Source organism: Gallus gallus, chromosome 3 (assembly GCF_016699485.2).
Source record: "Gallus gallus isolate bGalGal1 chromosome 3, bGalGal1.mat.broiler.GRCg7b, whole genome shotgun sequence".
Lineage (NCBI taxonomy): Eukaryota > Metazoa > Chordata > Aves > Galliformes > Phasianidae > Gallus > Gallus gallus.
The window spans coordinates 16,270,214-16,292,459 of NC_052534.1; the positions used below are offsets into that span (position 1 = coordinate 16,270,214).

Sequence of the window (22,246 nt, forward strand, 5' to 3'; positions counted from 1 at the left end):
TCACCTCCTTTGATCAGTGCAGCACGGTAATTACACTGACGGAGGTACCGCTGTTTCGTTTTCTGCCCGAAGGATATCTTTTAAGCTGGTATTTGTCTTTGAGTGAGAACCTTTTTCTACTCTTTCCCCTCTTTTATGCCTCTGCTTTGGAGTAACCCATTGGACTAGATCAAATCTTTTCCTGACACCTCTGGCCATGCATCACCTGCTTTCTCCCTGTGTTTTCTTAACGTATTCCCCGTGCCATTCGGTGCAAAGGGGACCTTAGTGACTAACTACAGACCCAGAGGGCTGCTGCCTCCTTCTACCCCACCTCCCTCAAACATCCCTCAAGCATTGTGCTCCCGCCCTCTTTTTTTTTTTTCTTCCCTCAAAGGAAATTTGTCATAATCTAACAAGAAGCAGAAGATACACAAATACTGGTGGTTCCTGCTCCCCTGCCCTGGCTACTTTGCTCTCAGCTCAGAATGAGAAAATGCCCAAGCAAGAAGCTGTTTTGGCCCTGGCATCCCTAATGAGGCCACGTAGGGGAGGGTAGGGGGGTGAGGGTGCCAGGGGGAGCAGGGAGGAGCTGGTGCTCAGTGTTGGCTGCCTTCCTTGGGTGCCATGGGAGGTACTTAGCAGCCCCCGAGCTCATCTAGGTAGCACAGAGCACACCAGTACCCAGCCCTCTCTGCCACTCACTTCACAAGGCTTCTCACGCTCCCTTTGCAGCAGTTCTAATTAAGCAAGAAAAAAAGTCAGTGTTTTCTCCTTCCAAGTGCACAGTCCTGATTTTTGCATGGGGATGCAAGGATGTGACCCAAAGATTATATAATTAGAAGGCATTTGTTATGCCTGCATTTCAAATCAGCAATTAGCATGTGACAGTCCCATCCTGGGAAACATCAAGCCACCATTGCTCTCCTCTCTCCTTTCTCGCACAGCGCTGACTCCCAACTCTGGCAACCACCAGTGCTGAAGGCTCTCCAACTTGCCTGAGGTAAGTTTAAAATGTATGCGGCATGGGATGAAGTGTGCGATTAGTAATGCCATTTTTCACGTTGCTGGATAAAGAATGAGCTGGAGGTATTGAAAATGCATTTAAAATGGTATAGAAAATATTTTCTATCTTCAGCGCCCAGTTATTTCCAGCTGATTTCTTCCAGGACTGTGAATGGAGATCCAGCATGCTGGAGAATTTTGTGAGGCTGCATTTATACTAAGGGCTATAGAAAGAGAGGTTAAAAAGACCTTCTTTGCTTTTACTGTTTAAGTGCTAAATTGGGGTCTCTTGCTACCCTCAAGTATTTGAACGACAACTGCGTTAGAATTAGCTGGAAATAAAGCATGAAACTGATAAGAGTAGATTAATGATTCTTTGCTCCTCTAAGGAGGACTGGGGTTGCTCTCAAAGTGGGATATTTAAAACAGGCAGCAACCTCAGCTGGCAGGATTGTGAGACAGACCCCTGGAAGATCCCAAGCATTTTCTTTTTTGAGAATTGCATGCGTTGAGCAACATCTATAGATGCAGAAAAAGTGCACGTGGATTCCCCTGCCTTGTCCCTCAATTCATGATTCCGTGAACAAGGTGGGAGGGAAAGCCAAATAACTAACTGATGCCCATTGAGGCAAAGCTGTCAGTTTACCTGACTATTCGCACGCTGATGCTTGGGGCATTCGGTCTGCTTAACGACTGATCCTATGTACAGTTGGTTATTTCTCCAAGTTGTGTCATTCCACGCTGGGGGAAGCAAGTGAAGGGGGAACACAGTCACACACAGCCTGCACAGGCTGATGGACCTGCTTCCTCTGCGTTCCACACAGGGAGGGCTCTCATCCCTGCTCTGTCTTAGCGACAGCTCCCTCCTGTCTTTGCCTCTGTGCCTAGGGCATAACTACATGATGATTAATGGGTCCTCCTGGTCTGCCCACACCTTCTCCCCTGAGGGATTCTCATGGAAAGCAGGTTCTCACTCAAAGCTCCGTTAACTTTCATGTTTTGCCTGCTCTCCTGCTCCTGAAAGATTCCAGGGCAGCATTCTTTGCTGGACAGTGGTGGACATAGTCATGGTGATCACTGGTGGAGAGTTGGCACTCAGCTTTGGTTCTTGGGCTTAGCAGATTTTGGTGCTGGTGAAAGATAAGGGATCACAGGGGAAAATACTTCCTTCTGCTACAGTAGAACAATCTGGTGGATTTAACACTCCGCAGTTATTCGGGGGAGGTTCAGGTTGGATACTGGGAAACAATTCTTCTGTGCAAGAGTGGTCGGGCACTGGAGCAGGCTGCCCTGGGAGGTGGTGGAGTCATCTGGAGGTGTTCAAGAAATGTGCAGATGTGGCACTGAGGGACGTGGATTAGTGGGCAACATCGGTGGTAGGTGGATGGTTGGATATGATGATCTTAGAAGTCTTTTCCAACCATAATGGTTCTATTCTCTGGTCTTGATGAGCGGCAGGGAAAATGAGTTTTAATGCTCAGCTCTGAAGAAATGAGCATCCTTGTAGTTTCTTATCCCTAAAGCAGGGGAGACGTGGTCTTAGGTTGCAGTCAGACTGCTGACAGCTTTGTATGACTGCTTGTTAAGCCTATCCAAAGGAACACTAACATCTTCTAGCTACTTACTGATGAGGAAAGTGCCCAATGGTGGGCTGGCATGCCAGGCAAACCATGGATTTGTTGTAGGTAAAGGTCTGACAGTGGTTTACAAAATAGCCCCACAGAGGATATGCAGGGCTTGTGCTCACTGCTAACGTGCACATGCATTCATGTATGTGCACATGGGAAGGGAATAAAGGAGTGGGGCTTGCTTGGTATTGAGTAAAGACGATGAAGGGAAGGGATCCTCTTGCTGCTTTTAGCTGCCTTAAGGGGGTTATAACAGAGCTAAACTCCAGACTCTTCCCAGATGTGAAAAGTGAAAGGACATGAGACAAGTGACACAAGCTGCAGCAAATGGAAAAGTCCCAGTTGGGCATAATGAAAAACATTCTTCCCTAGGGTACTACTAGAGGACCAGAGAGGCTGCGAGGCCTCCAGTGTGGGAGGTATTCAGACTTCACCTGGACACAGCCCCGAGCCACACGATGCAGCTTTGCATTAGCCTTGATTTGAGCAGGAAGCTGGAGCAGGAAGGAGGTACCTGCTCACCTAGATGCTGTGTGAGCTTAAGATCATCAGACTGAAGATTTGAACAAGCAGCTCACACCCAAGGCTTCAGGGCAAACTCTAGTTCTATTTTCCAACCCTTTCTGGCACCCTTTAGGAACAAATGATACAATGCTTAGCCAGCTCATGCTGATCGAATCCCTTGTCCCAGTGAGGACAGGGTTAACAGCTTCCCCATCCAGCAGTCAGAGGGGGCAGAGGACACACACTTGCACCAAACCACAGTGAGGTCTTGTTTGTTTTAGCTCTGAGAAAGGGCTGACTACTTTTCCTCCAGCAATTCAAAAGAACCAGGGACAGACAGGCAATGTTATATATTCATGGAGTCCAGCAGTGAGCCCTTAAATGCTGGAAAGTAGCCAACATGAGGCAATTATTTAATGCAACAGAGAACCAAGGAGTGACTCAGGAAATTGCAGGCTGCAGCTAGAGGACACGTGAAAGACAGCCATTCTAGTAAAACAAGGAAGATTTTTTCTGGACCCATTTAACCAAGGTCAACCTACTTTGCAGTGTGGTGATATAGCAGAGCTCCTGGGGGTGCGTGGAGCAGGAGGGCATGGTGGCATCCCTGGGGTCCCAGTTTCAAAGCTTCACTCCTGTGCTCTGCAGAGAACAGAGACTGTGCTCAAGCACTGTCCTTGTCTGTGTGAGTGTGAAGTGGATGCTCCTCAGTTAGCTCTCCATGCTTCTCCCTGCAGGGAAACTGTTTTCAGTTCCCTCTGTAACGAAAAATTTCTGCAGATACCAGGAATCCGTGGCATTTTTACAATCCAGAAGATAACGTGCAATGGCAAGAGTTCCCCTTTCAGTCCCATGTGCATCTGAGTTGAAAATGCATGAAATCAGAGGACAGGTAACAGGGCAATGATATGTTCCCATAAGAACCGTTCATCTACAGTTATTACTTCTCTCTAGTTAAAACTCCAGGTAGGTCATTTTCCCCATATCAGACAAACCTCATTCTTTGTACTGCAGCCAAGAGGTTGTGGGACATTACCTGTAGCATATCAGATGGGGGGATGCCTCCCGTGAGTCACTCCTCATCAGGTGCACTGTCCCTAATGACAACTGCAAGTTCCCTTGTGCCACCATAGATGTTCTTCACATCACATCCTTCACTCTGAATCACTGCTGTGAGGCTGACTGCATAGCTCCTGCTACTGTGCTGGGGCAAGGGGGGGTTGCAGAAGGGTGACCTAGACAGAGACACAAGTGTTCTGAGGTCTCAGGTGACTTGGAAGAGCTGGTCTAAGAGAAGAAGCAGACAGAATATGTTAGAACTGATTGATAGTTCAATTCTGGCTGTTCCTCACCTTGGGTGCCCAACATTGCAACCTGTTTATACGTACTTTCCCCATGCATTAGTGTTCCCTAACTCCCCCGTTTAAAACTGTGCAGCAGTATGGGTTACAGTTTCTCCTTTTTATCTGTTTGGAAATTTTGGATACACTTTCTTGGAGAAAAAAAAACAAACCCATAAGAATTCCATTATGTAGTGATACTTTCCCTCAGCTTCAGACTTCTCCATCCTTCCTCAGCATACAGAAGTGTTTTCTTTCCCCTCCACAAAGGTACCAACAGCCCAGCCTGGACACACCTATGACACTCACTCAGTAAGCAGCTGTATAATGCTGCCCAGCAGCTGAGGGTCAAAACAGCTGTTTCCAGTTCAGATAGCATATCAATATAATTAACTCCATACTAATTGATTACTGTTAATTATTAAGAGTTAACTACTATATACTATTACATACTGCTATAACTGGTACAGTAAAATACTAATAATTTAAAAGTAGAACCATTAAAAATATGTGGTTTTGTTAGAAAAAAAAAAAAGCAACAAATTTCTGGAAGAAGCTGTTTTCACTGAAAATGTTGATCACAGAGAAGGTTCTGGTTTCCTTCATACCTGTCTTGCCTTTCCAATTTGCTCCTTTTCCCTCGTCACTGCAGAAAAATATCTGAAACCTGAGAGCAGTTCGTGGTGTTAAAGCAGCTGGTGTCAGCTCACTGGCCCCAAAACAAAACTCTCCGGAATCTGCTGTGGTATTGACTCTAAACTGGCAAAAAGTTTAACGGCAATTTTGCTATTAAACAAACTGCTATAAAACCTGAAGTTAAGTCTGGTTGACCCAGAGACCCAAAATTTTGTGCCGTCTTCTCAAGACTACTGAAGGAAGGGGCAGTTACTTTAAAAACAACAGCATATCTGTGTGTTTCAGAAGCAAATAACATTCTTGCTGTTCCTCAGAGTACCTATTGGAAACACAAATCATTATTTTTCCCTGCTAAAGAGGGCCAGAGCACAGGGGAGGCTGCTGGAGTTGGGATTGTTCAGCCTGGGGAAGGATGAAGGGTTCTACTGCCACCAGCAACTACCCCAAGGGGTTACAAAGGAGACAGGCCCTTCTCATGGACACAATGAAAGGACAAACACAAGTCAGGGGAACGTTCTGAGCCATCAGTTGCATAGCAAAAAGCTGGTTCTTTGACATACAGCACCCATGGAAGTGTTCATGTGCATTTCACTTTCCAAAATACATCTCATTTTGCTTCTGCGTTCAAACAGGAAGCCTCTTGATGAGCAAATAGTTTCTGTGGGATTACACAGCACTTCAGTCACCCATCAACATAAGCACAAATGGCCTTGGGCTGGGAGGGAAACATTTGTGCCAGCAGCCCAATCTGTTTGTGGAGGCTCTGTGAACCCGAACAAACCTTCAGGATGCTTCATTCCCTCTCAAATCCCTCTTTCTCCCCTTGTTTTCTGAACTCTGAGCAGCTCCGCTCAATAAACCCTTTTTAAATCTTTCTGCACTCAGGGTTCAGACCAGCTGACCCATCGCAGGGCTCACATGTGGGCAGCTCTAAGCCATGGGATGTTCCCAGTGACCAGCCAGAACCCTCCAGTGTGAGGAAAGGAGTCCCTGCGAGGACGCACACCTTATAGCAGCCATGGACACAAACAAACAAGAAGGTAAAGCATCCTCTAATTTCACTTCTTGATAGTATGAAAGAGAGATAGGACGAAAGCTGCCTTCCTATGACTAGCCCCATGAGAGCACCTCTTAGCAACTGCGGGTAAACTCTCCCTTCTCTTAGTTTCACAGAAATATTTGGGGTTTGAAGTTACTCCATCTTATTTTAAAAACACCTCCCTCTTCCCCCCCTGGAAAATAATCCCATGGCATAGGTAAAGTGCCATATGGGAAGTCACTGCCCTCTCTTACCTTGGGACGAACGGAGACCTCCAGCTGTTGAAAGCCACATCTCACTGCAGTGAGGATCTGCTTCTCTCCCCCACACGCTTTGTTGCATGGGGTTCTTGTTCACGTGAGCACCACAAGAAAGATTTTTCTGCCAGTCCTGGCCTCACAAACACCAAGATATAACTATGCCACACTGCCTGCACACAACCAGTCCTGCTACTGTCAGCTGCATTTCTGGGAAGTGTGGTTATTGGCTTAAGATGTTCTTCTTGCAGAGGAATGTGGGCCTGGTGGTACTTGCTTTTCACCCCAAACCACTTGTAGGACTGTGCTCTGCCTTACCACCTGAGAAGTGATCGTGCTCATATGCTGAGGAATTCTTCAAACTATGAAGAGCAGAAGGGGCAGCATTCAGGAGTGCCCATCACTGTCAGCTCAAGAGAGAGCCTGGGCTCTCTCTCTCCCCTCTGAAAGATGTTGGTGTTGCCATGGCGTGGGTAATGGAAAAGTTAATTCCTCTATTATTATTATTCTAATTTGACTAAATGAGGTCTGCGTACCTAGGCCCCTGCACTACAGAACAGTCTGAAAAGGAAATTATCTCAAGGATTTTTTCCAATTAATTGGTGTGCCCCCATGGGCGGCAGACGTTCACTGCAGAAACTGGGAGATAACCACGAGGCCCTGTGCTTCCCACACTGCAAGGGAGCCACGCACTGCTCCAACTCTTGGCAACGACTTTGTAAAGATGACCTGGGTATGCCTGGCTACATGCAACTTTCAGAGAGTACTTCTGCTCACATCCATGCCAAAGGTGGAAGGTAAAAGCACAGAGACGGATCTTCTCCACTCTTATGGCCTTTTTCAGTAGCACTTCCCCACTTTGAGTGTGCCTGAGGACACGGACTGATCCATCTCCAAACCCAAATGAAAGATCACTAGAGACTTCTGCAGGGCTGGCTCAAGCCCTCTGTGTTACACACTAGCTTGAAAAAGGCCCAAACAAAACAAGAGAAGTGAGTGAGCACGGCCTTTCCTCATTGTGCTACATTTCTACTTGTCACCTCTAATTCTTCACAAAGCTCAGCAGCCAATATATCCAATACTTTGCAAAAACAACATTTCCCTGTCCTCCCTGTCCCTGACTCATGTTGTGCTATTAATCAATACATGTATCCTCTTGCTCTATTCTTATCAGCCTTTACCCCCCTCCCCCCTCAGTAAGCATTACCACTTACACCAGAGCAGACACACTGGCTGGTTTTTCAGGACTCAACTTGAGGAATCCAATGAAAGTTTCATCATTCACCAGGCCAAAAAAATGTTTTCTAGTCCATAGGGTTGAATTAAAAAAAAACAGACCCTGGAGGACCAAACTATACAATGAAAACAACCTGTCATTTAGAAGGTGAACCTTAGGACTTGATGAGGGGTGGCTGATTTTTAACCCCCAGCAGCTGGCAGTTTTGGTGATGGGTACTTCTCCCAGTCAGTCTGCTGCCCCGTTTTCTGCAGGAGAAACCTTGGAGGATATTCCCTGCAGGGTCAGTGTCTGACCCTATAATAGAAACCCCATGGTTGTGAGACTGGCCAACACAGGGAGTAAGTGGCACATGGCTAGAAAGGGGCACATGGCCTCTCCTCCTCTGCCTCTCACTTCTGTGAGTCACTGGGGAATTTGCTTACATTCCTTTGAATCAGGACAAATCCTAGAGACCAGAACAGGGCCAATGTGTAGGTGCCCTTGGCAGTAGCGGATATTCCCCCTTAGGGGCAAAGTAATCAGAACATAACTGTGCCTTGTACAGGTCTGACTTCTAGGCTTCAGCTTTAGTATTTAATGTACTTTCTAACTGTTTAGAGCCCTCCCCGCATACATTTCAAGCCTCTGCAAGATCAAATTTCTCTGGTCCTGAAGGCACGGGTAGGTAAATGACTGAGCACCTGCAGCCAGCATAGGAAGAGGGAGCCTGGCTGCCCCCAGAACTGGGCACGGGGTCACTGGCCACACTGGTGACTGACAGCAGTGAGAGATTAAGCAAATCCTAGGAGGCAAGAGAAAACTCACCTTGGGAATTTATGTTGTCAAGAGGAGGCGATGCAGATGAGGAACTGGGTGGGATGGTGTTTTCTGGGAGGCTGACATAGGGAATAAAATGTGAATTGATGGTAAACAGACTGCAGTTCCCTCCAAGTGCCATGGCAGCACAACCAGCTGTAACTTCTGGTGGATAACCGAAGGGCTTATGCACAGAAGAGACAACGTTATAAAAGGAAATAATAAACATATACTTTTTCAATCAAAAACCCACTAATGCCTAGAGATTGTGTCTCTGAAGTGCCCCAGTCACTTTGGTGAAACAGATACGAGCTCCTCCATGCCCTAAGTCTCTTTCAGAAATGTTAAGCCTCACTCCATTAAACAAAATCAGCTGGAAATCACAATGCCACAAGAAAGCAGGAATTTGAAACTAATGACAAAGGTATATATATATATATATATGTCTGGCATTAGAAAAGACACCGCTACTGCTTAAAATGTGTTGTGACAAAATATAAGTCAAGTCTCAGCCCTTCTCGTGGACCAGCTCTGGATTGAAACAGGGCAGCAAATGAGGTGAATTTAACATCTGGTTTAGTTGAGCCGTTCCCATTTTACAACTGCAGTTTATTTTACAAACTATACGGTGTTCACACCTCCTACAGTGAGACTTGAGTCCTTTAAAACTGATTTATACCTCAAGAGGGACTTTCAACATCTCTGTTCCAGTTATTTATAGCAACTATAATAAGTCATTTTAATTGACTGAAGTTCTTTATTCCCACAGGAGAGACTGAAAGTGTGCCTGTGAGTACCCCTGCAACACAGATTTCCCAGGTAAAGACGAGCAAAATGCCCTAAATAACTCTTAAGATTTTAAAGATTTACTAATGGATAAGTAGTAGTTAAAGCTAAATTAAGTGGAAGGAAAAATGTAGGCACTAATGAGGAACATGGCATCACATACTGCACGAATGTATGTCACACATATCACATCTTGGGCCTCACCTTAAAAGGCACTTCAGTAAAATTTCTCTGCTCACAACCGGTTAGATGTGCCTAGACAGGTGATTTGTGTGCTCAGCTAATTAACCAACTGGCATCATTAGCATCAATTAGAGTATGTCTGTTCACTGAGCCGGAGGCAGATTTCATGGCTGAGTTCTGATGAACTTTCACCAAACCCACAAAACCACCCCAGGAGCAAGGGGGCATTGATTGCACACTGAAGGAGCTGTGGGGGGGTCTTCCCTAGCAGGAAGGAAGTCTCCTGGGGGGCTCTGGGTGATCCCAGCAACCACATGGCTCCTTGGACCACGGGGTGCTATTGCCTATTAGACCAGGTCAGCTGGGCAGGCTAGAACATCGAGTCTTGCTGCATGGCTCCCCAGGCTTGGAAACCTCACGTTTGAGTCCATGTGGGCTCAAGGTGATCAGGACTTCCAGAGCTTTGTAGTCTCTTTGAGTTGACGTTCTTGCTGCTATTAGCCACTGTGGATGTGATGAGACTGTGTGTATCACGACTCAGGGAGCATCCTTCCTGTACGATGCCGTTTCAGTGCTCCCACAGTGATGTTTCCTAGGCATTTCCAGTCTGCAGGAAACACAGCGGAGTTCTGAACACTTTAAACCTTGATGCAGTTCAATCTGGAACTGTATCTAACAGATAAACACTTCCCTGAATTAGAAACCCTGTCTACCACTAGCCTCGTCACCATCACAACACTAAATGCCCATAGTTGCTTGTAAGAGCACCATGGCAAGCAGTTGCAGAGTTATGGGATGCCTCTTGCTATAACAGAGAAGGTACTGCTTTCCATAAACAAATTGGTGCTTGTTTTTTTCCCATCCAGATGGCTCCAAGCCAGAGCTGTGACTGGGCTGCTGAAAGGCTCGGCGCAGTAAGTCTAGCATGCATGAAAAGCCTGTGCATTGCAGGTCAAGTATGCTTCCTGAATAATCCTTTAAATTAAAGTTAATAGCTGGCTGTCCCCTTCTGCTTCTGCAAGGGCCCTATGGACACTGCAGTGACTAAAAAAGGACTGCACAGCTGTGAAACGAGCTGAAACGTGCAGGAGCTTGCAGCCTCCTTTAGATAGATCCTTCCTTTCTGTCCTTACCCAACTGCTTGCTCTTTATTCCTACCATCCTTACCTATGAGTGTAAATAGCAGATATTCTCTTAGAGCCAGGCCATAAATCAGCACAGCTCAGTTAACTTCACACTGTGAGGCACTACAAGCCTTCCTAATGATTGGCTGTGGTTGTGCCACCTTTACTAGCAGCTATGACAGTCTCTAGCTCAAGGACTCTGAGAACAGGAGCAGTGCCAGTGTGAGATGCCTTAGTGGCTGCCAAGGGCTCTTCGGAGAAACAGTCCTGGACATCCTGGCTGATAGTGAGGGAGATGTGTGAACACAGCTACTCATGGCAGCCCTTGCTTCCATGTGGATACTCTCTGTAGTTTCCAAGGCAGTAAACGCAGCTCACCAAGGCTTATCATCTGCTTTCCAAGGCTTTTCTCTGTTTTGCATCCCAGGTCATTCAATCCATAAGCCATTTTCATCTGATCGAGATGATCTTCCTCAGGCTGTCTCAAAGTGTGAGCAAGATTTCATGCAGCAGGGGTGGTCACCTTCTTTAGCAAACAGGTCAAATTGCTGGCACCTGCCAAGGGAAGATGAGAAGGCTTTGCAGTTCTGCTGCTGCCTCTGCTCCTGGAAACAGCTTCTATTCATTCCACACTTTGGGGCCAGCACAGCAGGTGAGACAGGAGTAGAGGCTCAGCAAAGATTTTGCAGCCAATATAGCTCCACTCTAAAAAAGTAAAACCAAAACCATGCTGAGAAATGGTTCTTGTTTGTCCTCTGATCCCACTCATCTCAGCCTACCCAGCCACCATTACTTCCTCATGGTCATGGTTTCCCCCCTCCGTGGTGGTAAATGCTTGCTCTGCTCACCAGGCGCACTTCTACAGAGAGTTCATATTTCCATTGGGTTGTAGGTCAAGTGACAGTCACAAGGGACTGTTGCACACTGTCCTCTTGAGTCATGCAAAGACAGGAAAAGAATCCTTTATTTCCCCGTGCAGGGCCACTCACAGAGCACAGCACGATTATTGGATCTTGCTAGAGATTTTACTTGCAGTTTTTCCACGTACAGCTGAAAAGCTTCAGGTAGGCTGATAAAATGGGAGTCACAGCCCCCACAAGAAGACAACCTGCTACAGATGCATAGCACTGGATCCCACACTGCACTGCTTCGCCAGGTTTAAGGGCCAGACTCAAAGGGCAAGCTTGGACTGAAGTTTCTCTCTCATGCTAAATTATTTAGAGGCCTAAGTGCTTTTTTTGGAACAGGCCTTCTCAGTTCTTGGACAGGTTGTAAGGATGTGCTGTGACCACGCAGATTCGTTTGTCCTCTAAGCATTAGATAGTTCAAATTAACTTGCTAAAGCGTGTTCCTCTTCAGCTTCACTTATTCCCATGAATAGGTGAGCCAGGTAACACATTACAGTTGAACTCTTGCCAAGTTTCCATCCAGGCATAAGATCTGTTTGTTTGTTTGTTTTTGTATATATTGCACTGTAGAACCTTTAGAAACACTGAATCAGCTTGACTTTCCAATGGTTTACAAAACACTGAATGGTCTCCCATCTAGATGATTGTGCTTGCAGAATAAAACATAAGCACGAGCTGATGCTTCACAGGCTTCCATTTGTTGCAACAGCCCATGGGATTTAAAGGATGGGTTCCCACCATTATAAAAGAGCTCAGACTCAAATGCAGTGCTCAGGCACAATTACGCACTTGGCAAGAGTTCAAGGATAATGTGTTGCTCCTATGCCACTCCGCTCCAGTTTGGATGAAGCTTGTATCCAATGCTGCAAGGCTGTTCATGCTTCTTTACGCTCCAAGCACTGTGGGCAGCAGAGGAGGGAGTTCCCAGGGTTTCAACACCTCGTGCAAACTCCGGCAAGATGTAGCTGATGTGCTGCTGCTTTCATCCATCCAACAACAAAGTGAAATGCGAGTATAAGATGCATTTCTGTATCTGAAATAGCCATAGCCAGCTGCATAGGGCCAAGAAAGGATGTACCAGGCAGGAGAGACACCCAGAGCACTGTCCTGCAGGATACATGAAGAAACTAAGCTATCAGAGTGACTAGAAAAGCAGAGTCTCGTCAACAGCGAGCTGCAAAATAAAAAGTGACTGTCTGCTCTTAGATCTATTTCCTGAAACGCAGGAGACAATTTGGTCCAGTCCCTCGTCCAAATCTCTCTTTTGGCTGCCTGAGCTCTGGTTTCAGTACACACAGACACTGAATTCTACATAATGGTCCCTGTTTGGCTGACTCTGCTGATGCCTAGCAGTTTTTGACTCTGAAGTTCTGTCTAGATTACCCCCTTTCTGCAAGCATCTCAAGACACAGCCAGGCTTGTGGGAAAAAAGCATTTCACTTTGAGCTTCTTCTGCCCACATACAGATACCTCCAGAGCCAGCTTCCAGACTGCTCCACTGTTAGTTAGCGTAACTTGGAGTACTGAAGCAGATCTCTAAAATGGATCTGATGAATCACATCTTATCATTCTAAATAAAGCATACAATGCCTAACCTCAGTGCGGGCTATACAGAGACTTTGCTTTGACAACATCAGCTTAGCGTGTAAGGGATTGGCAAGCAGCAGTGAGCAGGGACAGGAATATGAACATTTTGCACAGCTGCAGTACTTTATGATCCCACACTTCTCCAGGCACGTACATTACGATGTCTGACGATGCCAGACCCCGCTAGGTGCTGGTAAACAGAAGCAGAAGCAGTGTGATCTGCCTCCCCTTGCAGCCAGAGATCCAAGCACTGCTCATAGGGTGACACTTCCCGTGACGTTCCTGCATCACAGGAAGGTGTCCACCACAGTACACTGCAAACAGGCTGAACCGAGGGATCTTGAGCTCCAGCTGGCCTGGGGAGTCAAGAATGACTGCCTGAGGAGGGAAGATGTTCTCTGCCCTCACCCCCAGCCTCCTGCCCCCCCTGCCTTGTTCCAGCTCTTGTCAGTCCAGCTCCTCCCGCCCAGGCTGCTCTGGGAATGAATGGGGGACCGTGGGGTAAGCAGTGGGGTACAAGTGGGGATATCAGGCAGACATCCTCTGTAAAGACGCTGTCGGTCTTGATCAGAGGCGGATGGTGCATGCCATTGCCCTGAGGTATCGGAAGCCATCTCTGCTCCATTTACAGGACTCAAGCGCCTGAGTTCCCCGGGGTGGCTGTCCTCTTACCATCAGTGCTCCTGTTTTGGACTCAGTTTATAACCAGATGTTAGGCCGAATTTCTGTTGTAAAGGTAAAAAACACTGGTACCGAAGCGCCTTGGGCCGCGACCTCACTGTGGGCTTTGTGCAGGCAGAATGAGTGCCTTGCTCACAGCAGTGGGGGCAGAGTTGACAGCCCAAGCTACCCCCAAAGAGGGCGTCCCCGCTTGGCCTTCCACAAGCTGCCTGCCTCCCCTCACTGCCCACCTCCAAACCTGCCTTGTCTGCTCGCTGTGCCAGCCTGGCTCGCCCTGTTTTGTCTCCTGCTTCGCCCAGCTGTCAACCGGCTGCCTCCAGCTTAGGTCATGAGCTCTTCCAGCAGTGCTAGGGCCTCTAGAGAAAGAAAGCAGGGAGAGTGGGCACAGTGTCTATGCTAGGGAAATACCCCCCGACTCCCTTCCCTCTAAGAATTAGAGAGCTGTCTCCTTCCCTGGAAAGGGCCCGCTGACAAAGAACAAAGCTTCTTCGCAGCCCTCTGAGTGAGGTGTTAGGTCTGTCCAGGGAGAGCACCAGCCCCATCAGCATATGCGGGAGGAGGCTTTGCTCAAAAACGGCCATATTCTTGATCGCTCAGCTGCTTCTGGCATTGATAACCTGGCTGCTATTATTGCAAAGCGCTTGGCACGTTTCAGGCTGTCCCCTCCTTCTGGAGGCTGACAGGCTGCAACCTTGCCAGGGAGCCTGGAAAAACTCTGGGTCCAAAAAGGGGCACATTGATTGCCCAACGCAAACATTTCCTACCATGTACTGCGGCTGCAGCAGGAACCAAACCTCCCCCCACGCCTCCCAGCCATGAAAGGAGGAGAAAGAGCACAGCACCTTACAGGAGGGGACGCACCTAGCCTTCATGCCAGTCTGAACCAGGGGTGACTCTTGGGGACACAACCACCTTCTTCTAGGACGAGAGGCTGTACCGCTGTGTTTGTGGTTCCTCCAGTTGCAGGCATTAGCCTCTGAGTTGAAGGCGGGTTTCACGGAAGCGATGCAGGAGCTGTCACGAATCCAGCATGGCGAGTACGCCTTGGAGGAGAAGGTCAAGAGCTGCCGCTGTGCCATGGAAGAGAAAGTGGCTGAGATGAAGAACTCCCTCAACACCTTCAAGGTAGGAGTGTGACTGGCAGGGGGCTGCATACGTGCCCCATTACCTTGGGTGGCAAGGAGCTCTCACCTGCCTCCATCAGTCCTTCTTGTTCACAAATAAAATGAGCTGGCAATCATTTCAGATGAATCTGGTGCAGCACCTTCGGCTCTGTGTCTCCTTCCAGACCTGGAGCTCCAACCCCAATGTAACCTGTGCCCTGGCCTACATAGCCTTCTCCAGGAGCAAAAGGGACCCTTGCTCTGGGCTGCTCACAGGCAGCCAGCCACCGTGCCATAGCTCTCCCTGGGCCAGGTCTCCTGCACTTCCTGCAGGAACCAAAGCTGGTGGGGACCAGGGAATTAATACGTAACACCAAAGCTTTTGAAGTTGTTCATTCCCACACGGCTGGGAGGAAGTGCTGCCTGGTTTGATCTGGCCCATGAGGATTAGAAACAAAGGACTGGGGAAGAGAGCCTAGCAAGAGGGCTCGATGTGCGCTTTAAACCAGCCAGCATCTCCATGCAGAAACTGGACAACTGCCCGTGAGGAGGCAGGCTGAGGAATTGTTTTATTGTTTTAACGGTAAATTTTCCCCATGGGGTTTTGCTGAGTCAGTAATACCTTGTGAAGTTAAAGAGGGCTGGAAAAGCCTGTGAGTGTCCCCGTGATGGGGAGAGATGGACAGCACCAGGCTAAAGGAGCTCTGCGGGCCCAGCTGAACAAAAGCATGAGGGCATGTGGCAGAGGTTTCAAAGCAGACAGAGACAGGGTTATCCAAGATGTTGTTATAGGGGAAAAATGGTTTTAAAATCCAGATACAAGGACTTATGCAAGCAAAAGGAGGTGCAAAAGCTGATCTTCCTCTGCCTCATGCCCGTGCTGACTGTCTAAGCATCGAACTCCCAGTGAAGTCACTTCCTTGCTCAGGGAAATCCCTCTTTCAGTTTACGAGAAACAATTTAAGTCTTGATGAAACTTACAAGAACTTCGTGCATCAAGAGAATTCTATGTACATATAAAGCTTGGCTGACACTGCACGAGGGAGGATGCGCTGACAGTGAGACACACACATGAAGTTAGAGCAGGCCTCCTTTTCTTCAGAAACCAGGCTAAAAAGGCAGCTTCAAGGCCCTATTTCAACTGGTAGTGGATGAAGCCCTACATCTTTATCTGCTACCATATACACACAATGATCTTGCAAAGGAAAATCACAGAGACACCCTCCTGAAGCACCTCCAGCCCACACCAGCCAGCATTCAAAGCTGTGCTCTGTAAGGCCGATAGGCACAGTTGGAACGCTTGTGCTTTTGCTTGTTTCTCAGGAGGAACTCAGTGATGCGAAGTCAATGATCGAAGAAATCAGTGCCAAGCAGGAGGAAATGCAACAGAAAATCGAGCAGCTGCAGCAGGAGAAGCGGCGGGAATCACGGAAAGTGAAAGCTAAGTAAGAACCTGAGCCCCAGGACTCCAGAAGTGCTCATTAGTGGTGCTGTCCTTTTTGTTTATTTCCTTACAGTTTAATCTCTTCATCTTTTCCTGGCTGGACGTGTATATAAACCTCTGTAATTACTGGAAGCTCCAGCCCTCAGTTCCCTCCTGGCTTTTAGACTCTTCTACCACAGAGCAAATACAGCAGACACACATCAAGATAGCCCCAGCAGCCCTCAGGGAAATCGTGTCCTCGTGAAACAGTCAGACCTGCTAGGGATCTATTAGGGCAGGAATCGAAAGTCAGGGGTCCTCATTGTTAAAAGCTACTGCTAAACTACCTCTATCCAGACAACAGCACTGCAGTTTTCCTTCCCTACTCCTGCTGTCAAGTGCACAGGACTCTGCGTGATCCTGGCAGTGCAGTCACATCTTGCTTTCCTGTCACCAATCTTTTCTTCTTCAAGCAAGGATACAGCAGCATATCTGAACACTGCTGTTACTGTGAGTAGGCAGACTGCTCATCCACCTTGGCCCTGATTAGCCTCTCTCGATGATGGATGTACAGCTGCCTTGATGCAAACACTTTGCAAATCTAGGCTAGCCCCTTAGCTAATTAAGCCATTTAATTAGATGAAATATGCTCTGCAAAAGAACAGAAATAACCTTCTCCTACAGTCAGTGAAATTACTTCCATAACGTTCATGAACTGAGTGCATAAAAGCCAACTCCTCATCTTTGCAGGAGCTGTACTTTTTCTGACTGTGCTTGTACTTATACTGTTGTCAGCCACAAGTGTAGCATAGCAGCACCTCCTGTAGCATTCGTGTTTTCCAGCCGTCTCATTCTTTGTGTTTGTACAGAAGAGCACAGAAGGATGATCACAGCTCACAAACAGTGCCTACACCTCTCCAGGGCAGCCCATTCCGATCCATAAACCTCCCAGAACCTGTACTGATCAACGAAGATTTTACAAGTCTTTTGCACAACGTGACTTATGAAAAAGGTAGGAAAGAGAATAGGTAAGTGCAGTGCCTTTCTTAGGAAAAAAGTCCAGAAAAGGTCACTAGATTCAGAGGGCACTGAGTTTTGCTCAGGTGCCAGCAGCAGAAAGAGAATGGGGGTGCTCCCTGTAGCAGCATGGCTCCCAGGTCTGTGCACGCATGTCCACACTGTGTCTCGGGAACTCAAGCACGGCTTTAACACTGGCCTGGGTTCAGGAGATGCTGCTCTGTGAAAGTTGCCCCAAAAGCCATTCCTCACTGACTCCAAGGAAAAGGGAACTAGGCTGGATCTTATTCCCTGTAATGCTTGTGGCACACACTCAACTGAACGGAAGCCCTGATGAAAATACTACAACCTGTCGAGTTGTTTTCGTGCTAGGGAGCAGGGCACAGAAAGGAGAATCACAGGGACCGGGCCGTCAGAGAACACCTTGTGTCATTAGGGGGACACCTGTGGTTGATTTGACAAAGGGTGGTAGGAGCTGGTAGATACACACACTGCTAGGGGGATCATTGCTCTTTGCTAGCTATGAAAGCTGCTGACCCATAGGATTAAGGTTATAGCTTGCTCCAGGAAAACAATGCCAACTGCTAAACGCTTGTGTAGTCTGCAATCAAAGATAGCTGATGGCCCTGTGCCTTTTTTTCCTAACTAACTTGGAGGGGCTGAGGGAGGAGTCTAAGCTTGTCTTTCACCCTCCTGCTCCACACAAGGAAGACACCAAAACCATGCATATTTAAAATGTTAACAAAGAGACTAGGTGAAAACTGTGTATGAAAACTGTCTTTTCCTCTGTTCAGCTCACCTTCTGGACAGTCAGAGCCCCCTCTGCCCTTCCTTGAGCCCTCTCCCTTAAATCCCTCACTGCCCCTCTTTCTTTCCAGTCATCTCACCCCTCCATCCACTCTTCAATAAGTTCTTTATCACCCTCAAATAGCAGCTGTGTCTCTGTGTCAGGTATCCGTCCTTTTGTTCTGCCTGCTGGGTGTCATTTACCAAAGGGCACTTCCTGAGCAAGGACAAGCCAGGACTACTCAGGCTCCAAGGTCAGACAGCACTGAGCACAACAAGAAAGCCCAACTGAGCACAACAAGAAAGCCCATGTTAGCTTGCCTATAGGTGCTACTGACACAGAGACTACGAGAAAAGCCACAGCAATATGGAGCAGCTTTTTCCCCCATGGAGGAACTAACAGGAATATTCCCACTCCAAAAATGTGAAAGGCTAGAAGATCTAACCACTCTGACTGGGTTTGGAAGGAGGAAGCCTGCTCTGCAACTATCTTCTCTCATGTTTTCCTTTGCTTTTCAACAGTGTCTGACACCAGGATCATGCCGATAGGAGAAGGAAGTGTGAAAGTCATAGGAGGTCCAGGTAGGAATAAACTGAACTGTTGAAAAACAATGATTCAATGACAACACTTACTTTACTTCACTCAAGAAATGTTTTAAGGGATGCATTTCTCAGGAACAACTTTCACACTTTGCTATGCACCTCCATTTTCATGTTTGTAGTTGAGATGTCAGGGTAAAGATGCATCCCTGAAGCACCAAATAACTGGTGGAAATGCAAAGCACTGACGTTCAGCAGGAAAAGCCTTTCTGATGCTGCTACTTTTGCAGGCTCTACTTGCCTTTACAGAAGGGAAGAGTAGAGGCTTACTGGTATGGCAAAGAATAATTGGAGAGCCACTCTGCCACTTGGGAAGAGATGGCCTTAGCAGTGACTACATGCTAGCAAATCTATTGAAACAATTATTTACCCATCAGCTTCCACATGGACTTCTCCTAGGCATATCTGGATAGCAGCAAAAAAGTTTCTCTGGCAAAAAGAAAAATGAGCAATAACTTAGAGACAAGCTTAATAAGGACACAGTCCTGGCCAGCAGAAGGACACATGAGAACAACTGCCAGATGCCTGCACTGTTCATTTGAAGCATTTGCTGTTCAGGACAGCTCTTTTCCTTGAATACGCTTGAAGGAAAAAGAGAGAACAAAAGTTACAGAATGGTTCACTGCAACCCAAATTCAAAAGATTCATTAAAGCAATTCCAGAGCAATGGCACTGATGTACCTCTCCTGCAGGCTCTCTGCAATTTAATAGCCTCAGACTACCAGTCCTGCTGCTGCTTGCATGATCTCTAATGAAAACTTTAAGAGCTATGACAATGTACACCCGTTAAGAGGGGCATTTAAATCTTAATTATGATGATACTTTTTTTCTTCCCACAATACCTCTCAGTCAACCTGTTGTATTACCAAGTCCTTAAATGTCCCAAAACCATAGAGTGCAACCACACTAGAAATGCATCTTTTTTATTTTCCATTTTGTGTTTATCTGTGTATCTTATTTGGGCAGAAAATAAATGCTGGAAGAATGCAAACCTTTTTGTTCTGCAGAAGTGCTCACCAGCTGCACTTCCATTTTTTGTTGTAAATGAACTCCAAAAGACTTCACCACTGGTGAAGCACTGAGAACACTCCAAATTCCTTTTCCTTCAGATGGATAACAATGCGGGTTTATCTACAGCTGGACCATAACGAACTAATGTCAGCTAAGATGTCACACTCCATGCAGCTGTTTGTCATTGCAGGAACAGCCATAGAGACAGAGGACAGCCTGAAGCCTTCGCTGACAGCAGATGGTCAGACAAAGGTGCATCTGCAATCAACAGTATGGAAGCAGCCCAAAGACACCAAGGACTGGGGAGATGAATACATTTCCAAAGAGCAACCAGAAAGGGGGAAAGACGTGGGCCAAAGCAGATACAGCTCAGCAGACAACATTATATGTGAACCCTCTTTGGCTGGTAAGGACGGAGGGGCTTACAGCTGCACTCACACGTGGCATGAGCTGCTGATCACCTTTTACAGATGGAGACACACAAGGCAGTTTTCCCTGGTTGGAGGAAATGCCTCAGGGTCTCCTGTCTCCACGCCTTCTGGTTTTTCCATTTGCTGGTCAGTGCCATCAGACAACACACAAACACGCTCTGCACTCAACTCGTGTCTCCTTCCAAGACTTGCCAGGTTCAGAATATTAGCAGGGCCATGGACAGCATAGCTAGTTATGTGGGTAAAAAATACAGCTTCTTGTTCTGTGGGAAACTGGATCTGAATCCCTGGCATGAGTTGTTTTGTCTTTGATGACTTGTTTTGTTTTTTTTTTTTCCCTAAAATCTTGGGGGGGAACTAGAACTCATGGGGCAGAACACATTTGCTTTGGAGCCTTCTTAGTAAACACTATGACTCCAGTCACCCCGGAGCACACTGTAGCATGAGGCTACAACTTGGTATTTTGGGTAAAGCTGACACAAACACAGGACGCTGATCTCCTCTACAGCAGTTTCTCTTCATGATTTAATGCCAGATCCTCAGGGGAAATGCACTCCAACATGAAGGAGGCTGTCCTTGAGGTCAGCATTTCCTTACTTTTTTAAACTTAATCATTATTTTCTGGAAGCCAAAAGGCAGAACATCGCTTTGGAGCTGCTGGAGTCAGAGAGGAAGTATGTCATCAACCTTTCCCTAATCCTGAAGATCAAGGCCACATTGCAAGGGCCCGATGTGAAAAGGAGCACCAAAGAGAGAAGGTACTTTCATTTAGCATGCTCTCTCTTTTGGGGAACTTTCCTCAGCCTGTTCTTTCTGCTTCATCCTCTCTCTCACTTTTCTTTTATCCACACAGAGATCTTTAAACACTTAAAGCTCATTTCTAGTTAAAAATTGGAGGCACTAGAAGGTTTTTGCTGTGATTAAAGACTCTCCTGCCTGTCCTTGCATCCCAAACCCTTTTACTACCACTTCAGTCTCCTGGGTCCTGTCGGTCCCCTTTTCCTCCTTCCCAGTTGTCCTGCTTGTGTGGGAACAAAGCTCATGCATTACTGCTTCTCCCAGTCCACAGCTCCAGTTCTACGGGTTAATGTAGCTAATAAACCCCTTGCCAATAGCTGCCATCCATCAAGTACCAATATGTATAGACAACTCACATGTATTTACACAGAGATACGAGATCTGTGGGACTGACCTAGCTTAGCAGTTCAAAACAATTTTTTTGCTACGTTATTTCCCATGAGGAGATAGTTCCCACAGTCCTCCCCATTCCTCAGTTTTAGCCAGGGAGTTCCCAGCCCTGAGTACATTTGTGGTGCCTACTGTATGGTAGCTCTCTTTTTCTCGTCTCTTTTCACCCTAGGAGTCATTTGACCAAAGTCCACAGCGGAACATGTAGTTGATGTGGACTCAGTTAAGCAGTTTCATGATGGACCATACAAACTGAAATGTGATAGTTCCAAGTTTGTTTTTACTTTTACTCTTTTTTTCCCTGGGAACTTGTCATCTGGGAGAACATTTTGATATTTGACATCATCCTGATTATGGATGAGATCAGGAAAAAGTAACAGAAAGGAAGTAGGACATTTTGACCAGTACTGCATCAAAGGGCTTGACAAATCGTGCAGTGTACAAATCTGAGAAGCATTCCTCCAAGCACTCTATGGGATGGCTCACAATCACAGTCCTGCTCATTAGCCACAGAAGCCTGGGCTTTTCAGTTACACAAATTCCAGCCAGCTACACAGTGTACTGGAGAGTCAGCCTAAGAAACCTTCAAAACACCCAATAATAGTCTATTGGAGAGGGTACCTGTATGTACATAGCAGCCTGCTACAGCACTGTACAAAACAGGGCTTCCCAGTGCAGGTGTGTAAAGCAAGCCCATGCTGACCGCCCATGAATGCAAACTTCAGCAGTGCATGCTTAAGGCTGAGCTTCTGCTCTCTGTAACCAGTCTGGTATTGTCTCCCTTCAGCTTCTTCCCCAATTCTTTGCGGTACCTGGTCCAGCAGCATGTCGATTTACTTCATGCTCTCCAGGAGCGAGTGCTGAGCTGGCCACGCCAAGGAATTCTAGGTGACATCTTCCTGAAGTTAACAAATGATGAGGTATGTTATAAAACCTCTCGACTCTTCTGTTGTGATGCATGACACTGTGCTGATGGCCCACCAGTGAGCCAAGAC

General features: G+C 47.0%; 2 protein-coding genes across 10 annotated transcripts in view; one reads left to right on the top strand and one right to left on the bottom strand.

Annotated features, from left to right (window-relative positions):
• The first annotated feature begins 640 nt into the window (after positions 1–640).
• Positions 641–22,246, top strand: part of ARHGEF33 (Rho guanine nucleotide exchange factor 33) — a 31,927-nt gene continuing 10,321 nt past the window's right edge. For 2 of the 9 annotated variants that reach the window (XM_040698238.2, XM_040698239.2), the window contains exons 1-11: positions 641–982; positions 5,978–6,132; positions 9,193–9,242; positions 10,259–10,306; positions 14,653–14,817; positions 16,119–16,240; positions 17,088–17,230; positions 18,544–18,603; positions 19,823–20,038; positions 20,692–20,821; positions 22,039–22,171. In XM_040698238.2, coding sequence (XP_040554172.1) covers positions 6,111–6,132; positions 9,193–9,242; positions 10,259–10,306; positions 14,653–14,817; positions 16,119–16,240; positions 17,088–17,230; positions 18,544–18,603; positions 19,823–20,038; positions 20,692–20,821; positions 22,039–22,171 — 1,089 coding nt within the window. In that variant the 5' untranslated portion in view covers positions 641–982; positions 5,978–6,110. Of the gene's footprint in view, positions 983–5,977; positions 6,133–9,192; positions 9,243–10,258; positions 10,307–13,642; positions 13,748–14,652; positions 14,818–16,118; positions 16,241–17,087; positions 17,231–18,543; positions 18,604–19,822; positions 20,039–20,691; positions 20,822–22,038; positions 22,172–22,246 lie in introns of all 9 variants that reach the window. The other 7 variants (XM_015283573.4, XM_015283574.4, XM_040698241.2 and 4 more) reach the window with 6 other exon arrangements.
• Positions 21,512–22,246, bottom strand: part of SOS1 (SOS Ras/Rac guanine nucleotide exchange factor 1) — a 58,653-nt gene continuing 57,918 nt past the window's right edge. The window contains exon 24 of the transcript XR_005858804.2: positions 21,512–22,150. The gene's annotated coding sequence lies outside the window, so the exon portion shown is untranslated. The remainder of the gene's footprint in view (positions 22,151–22,246) is intronic.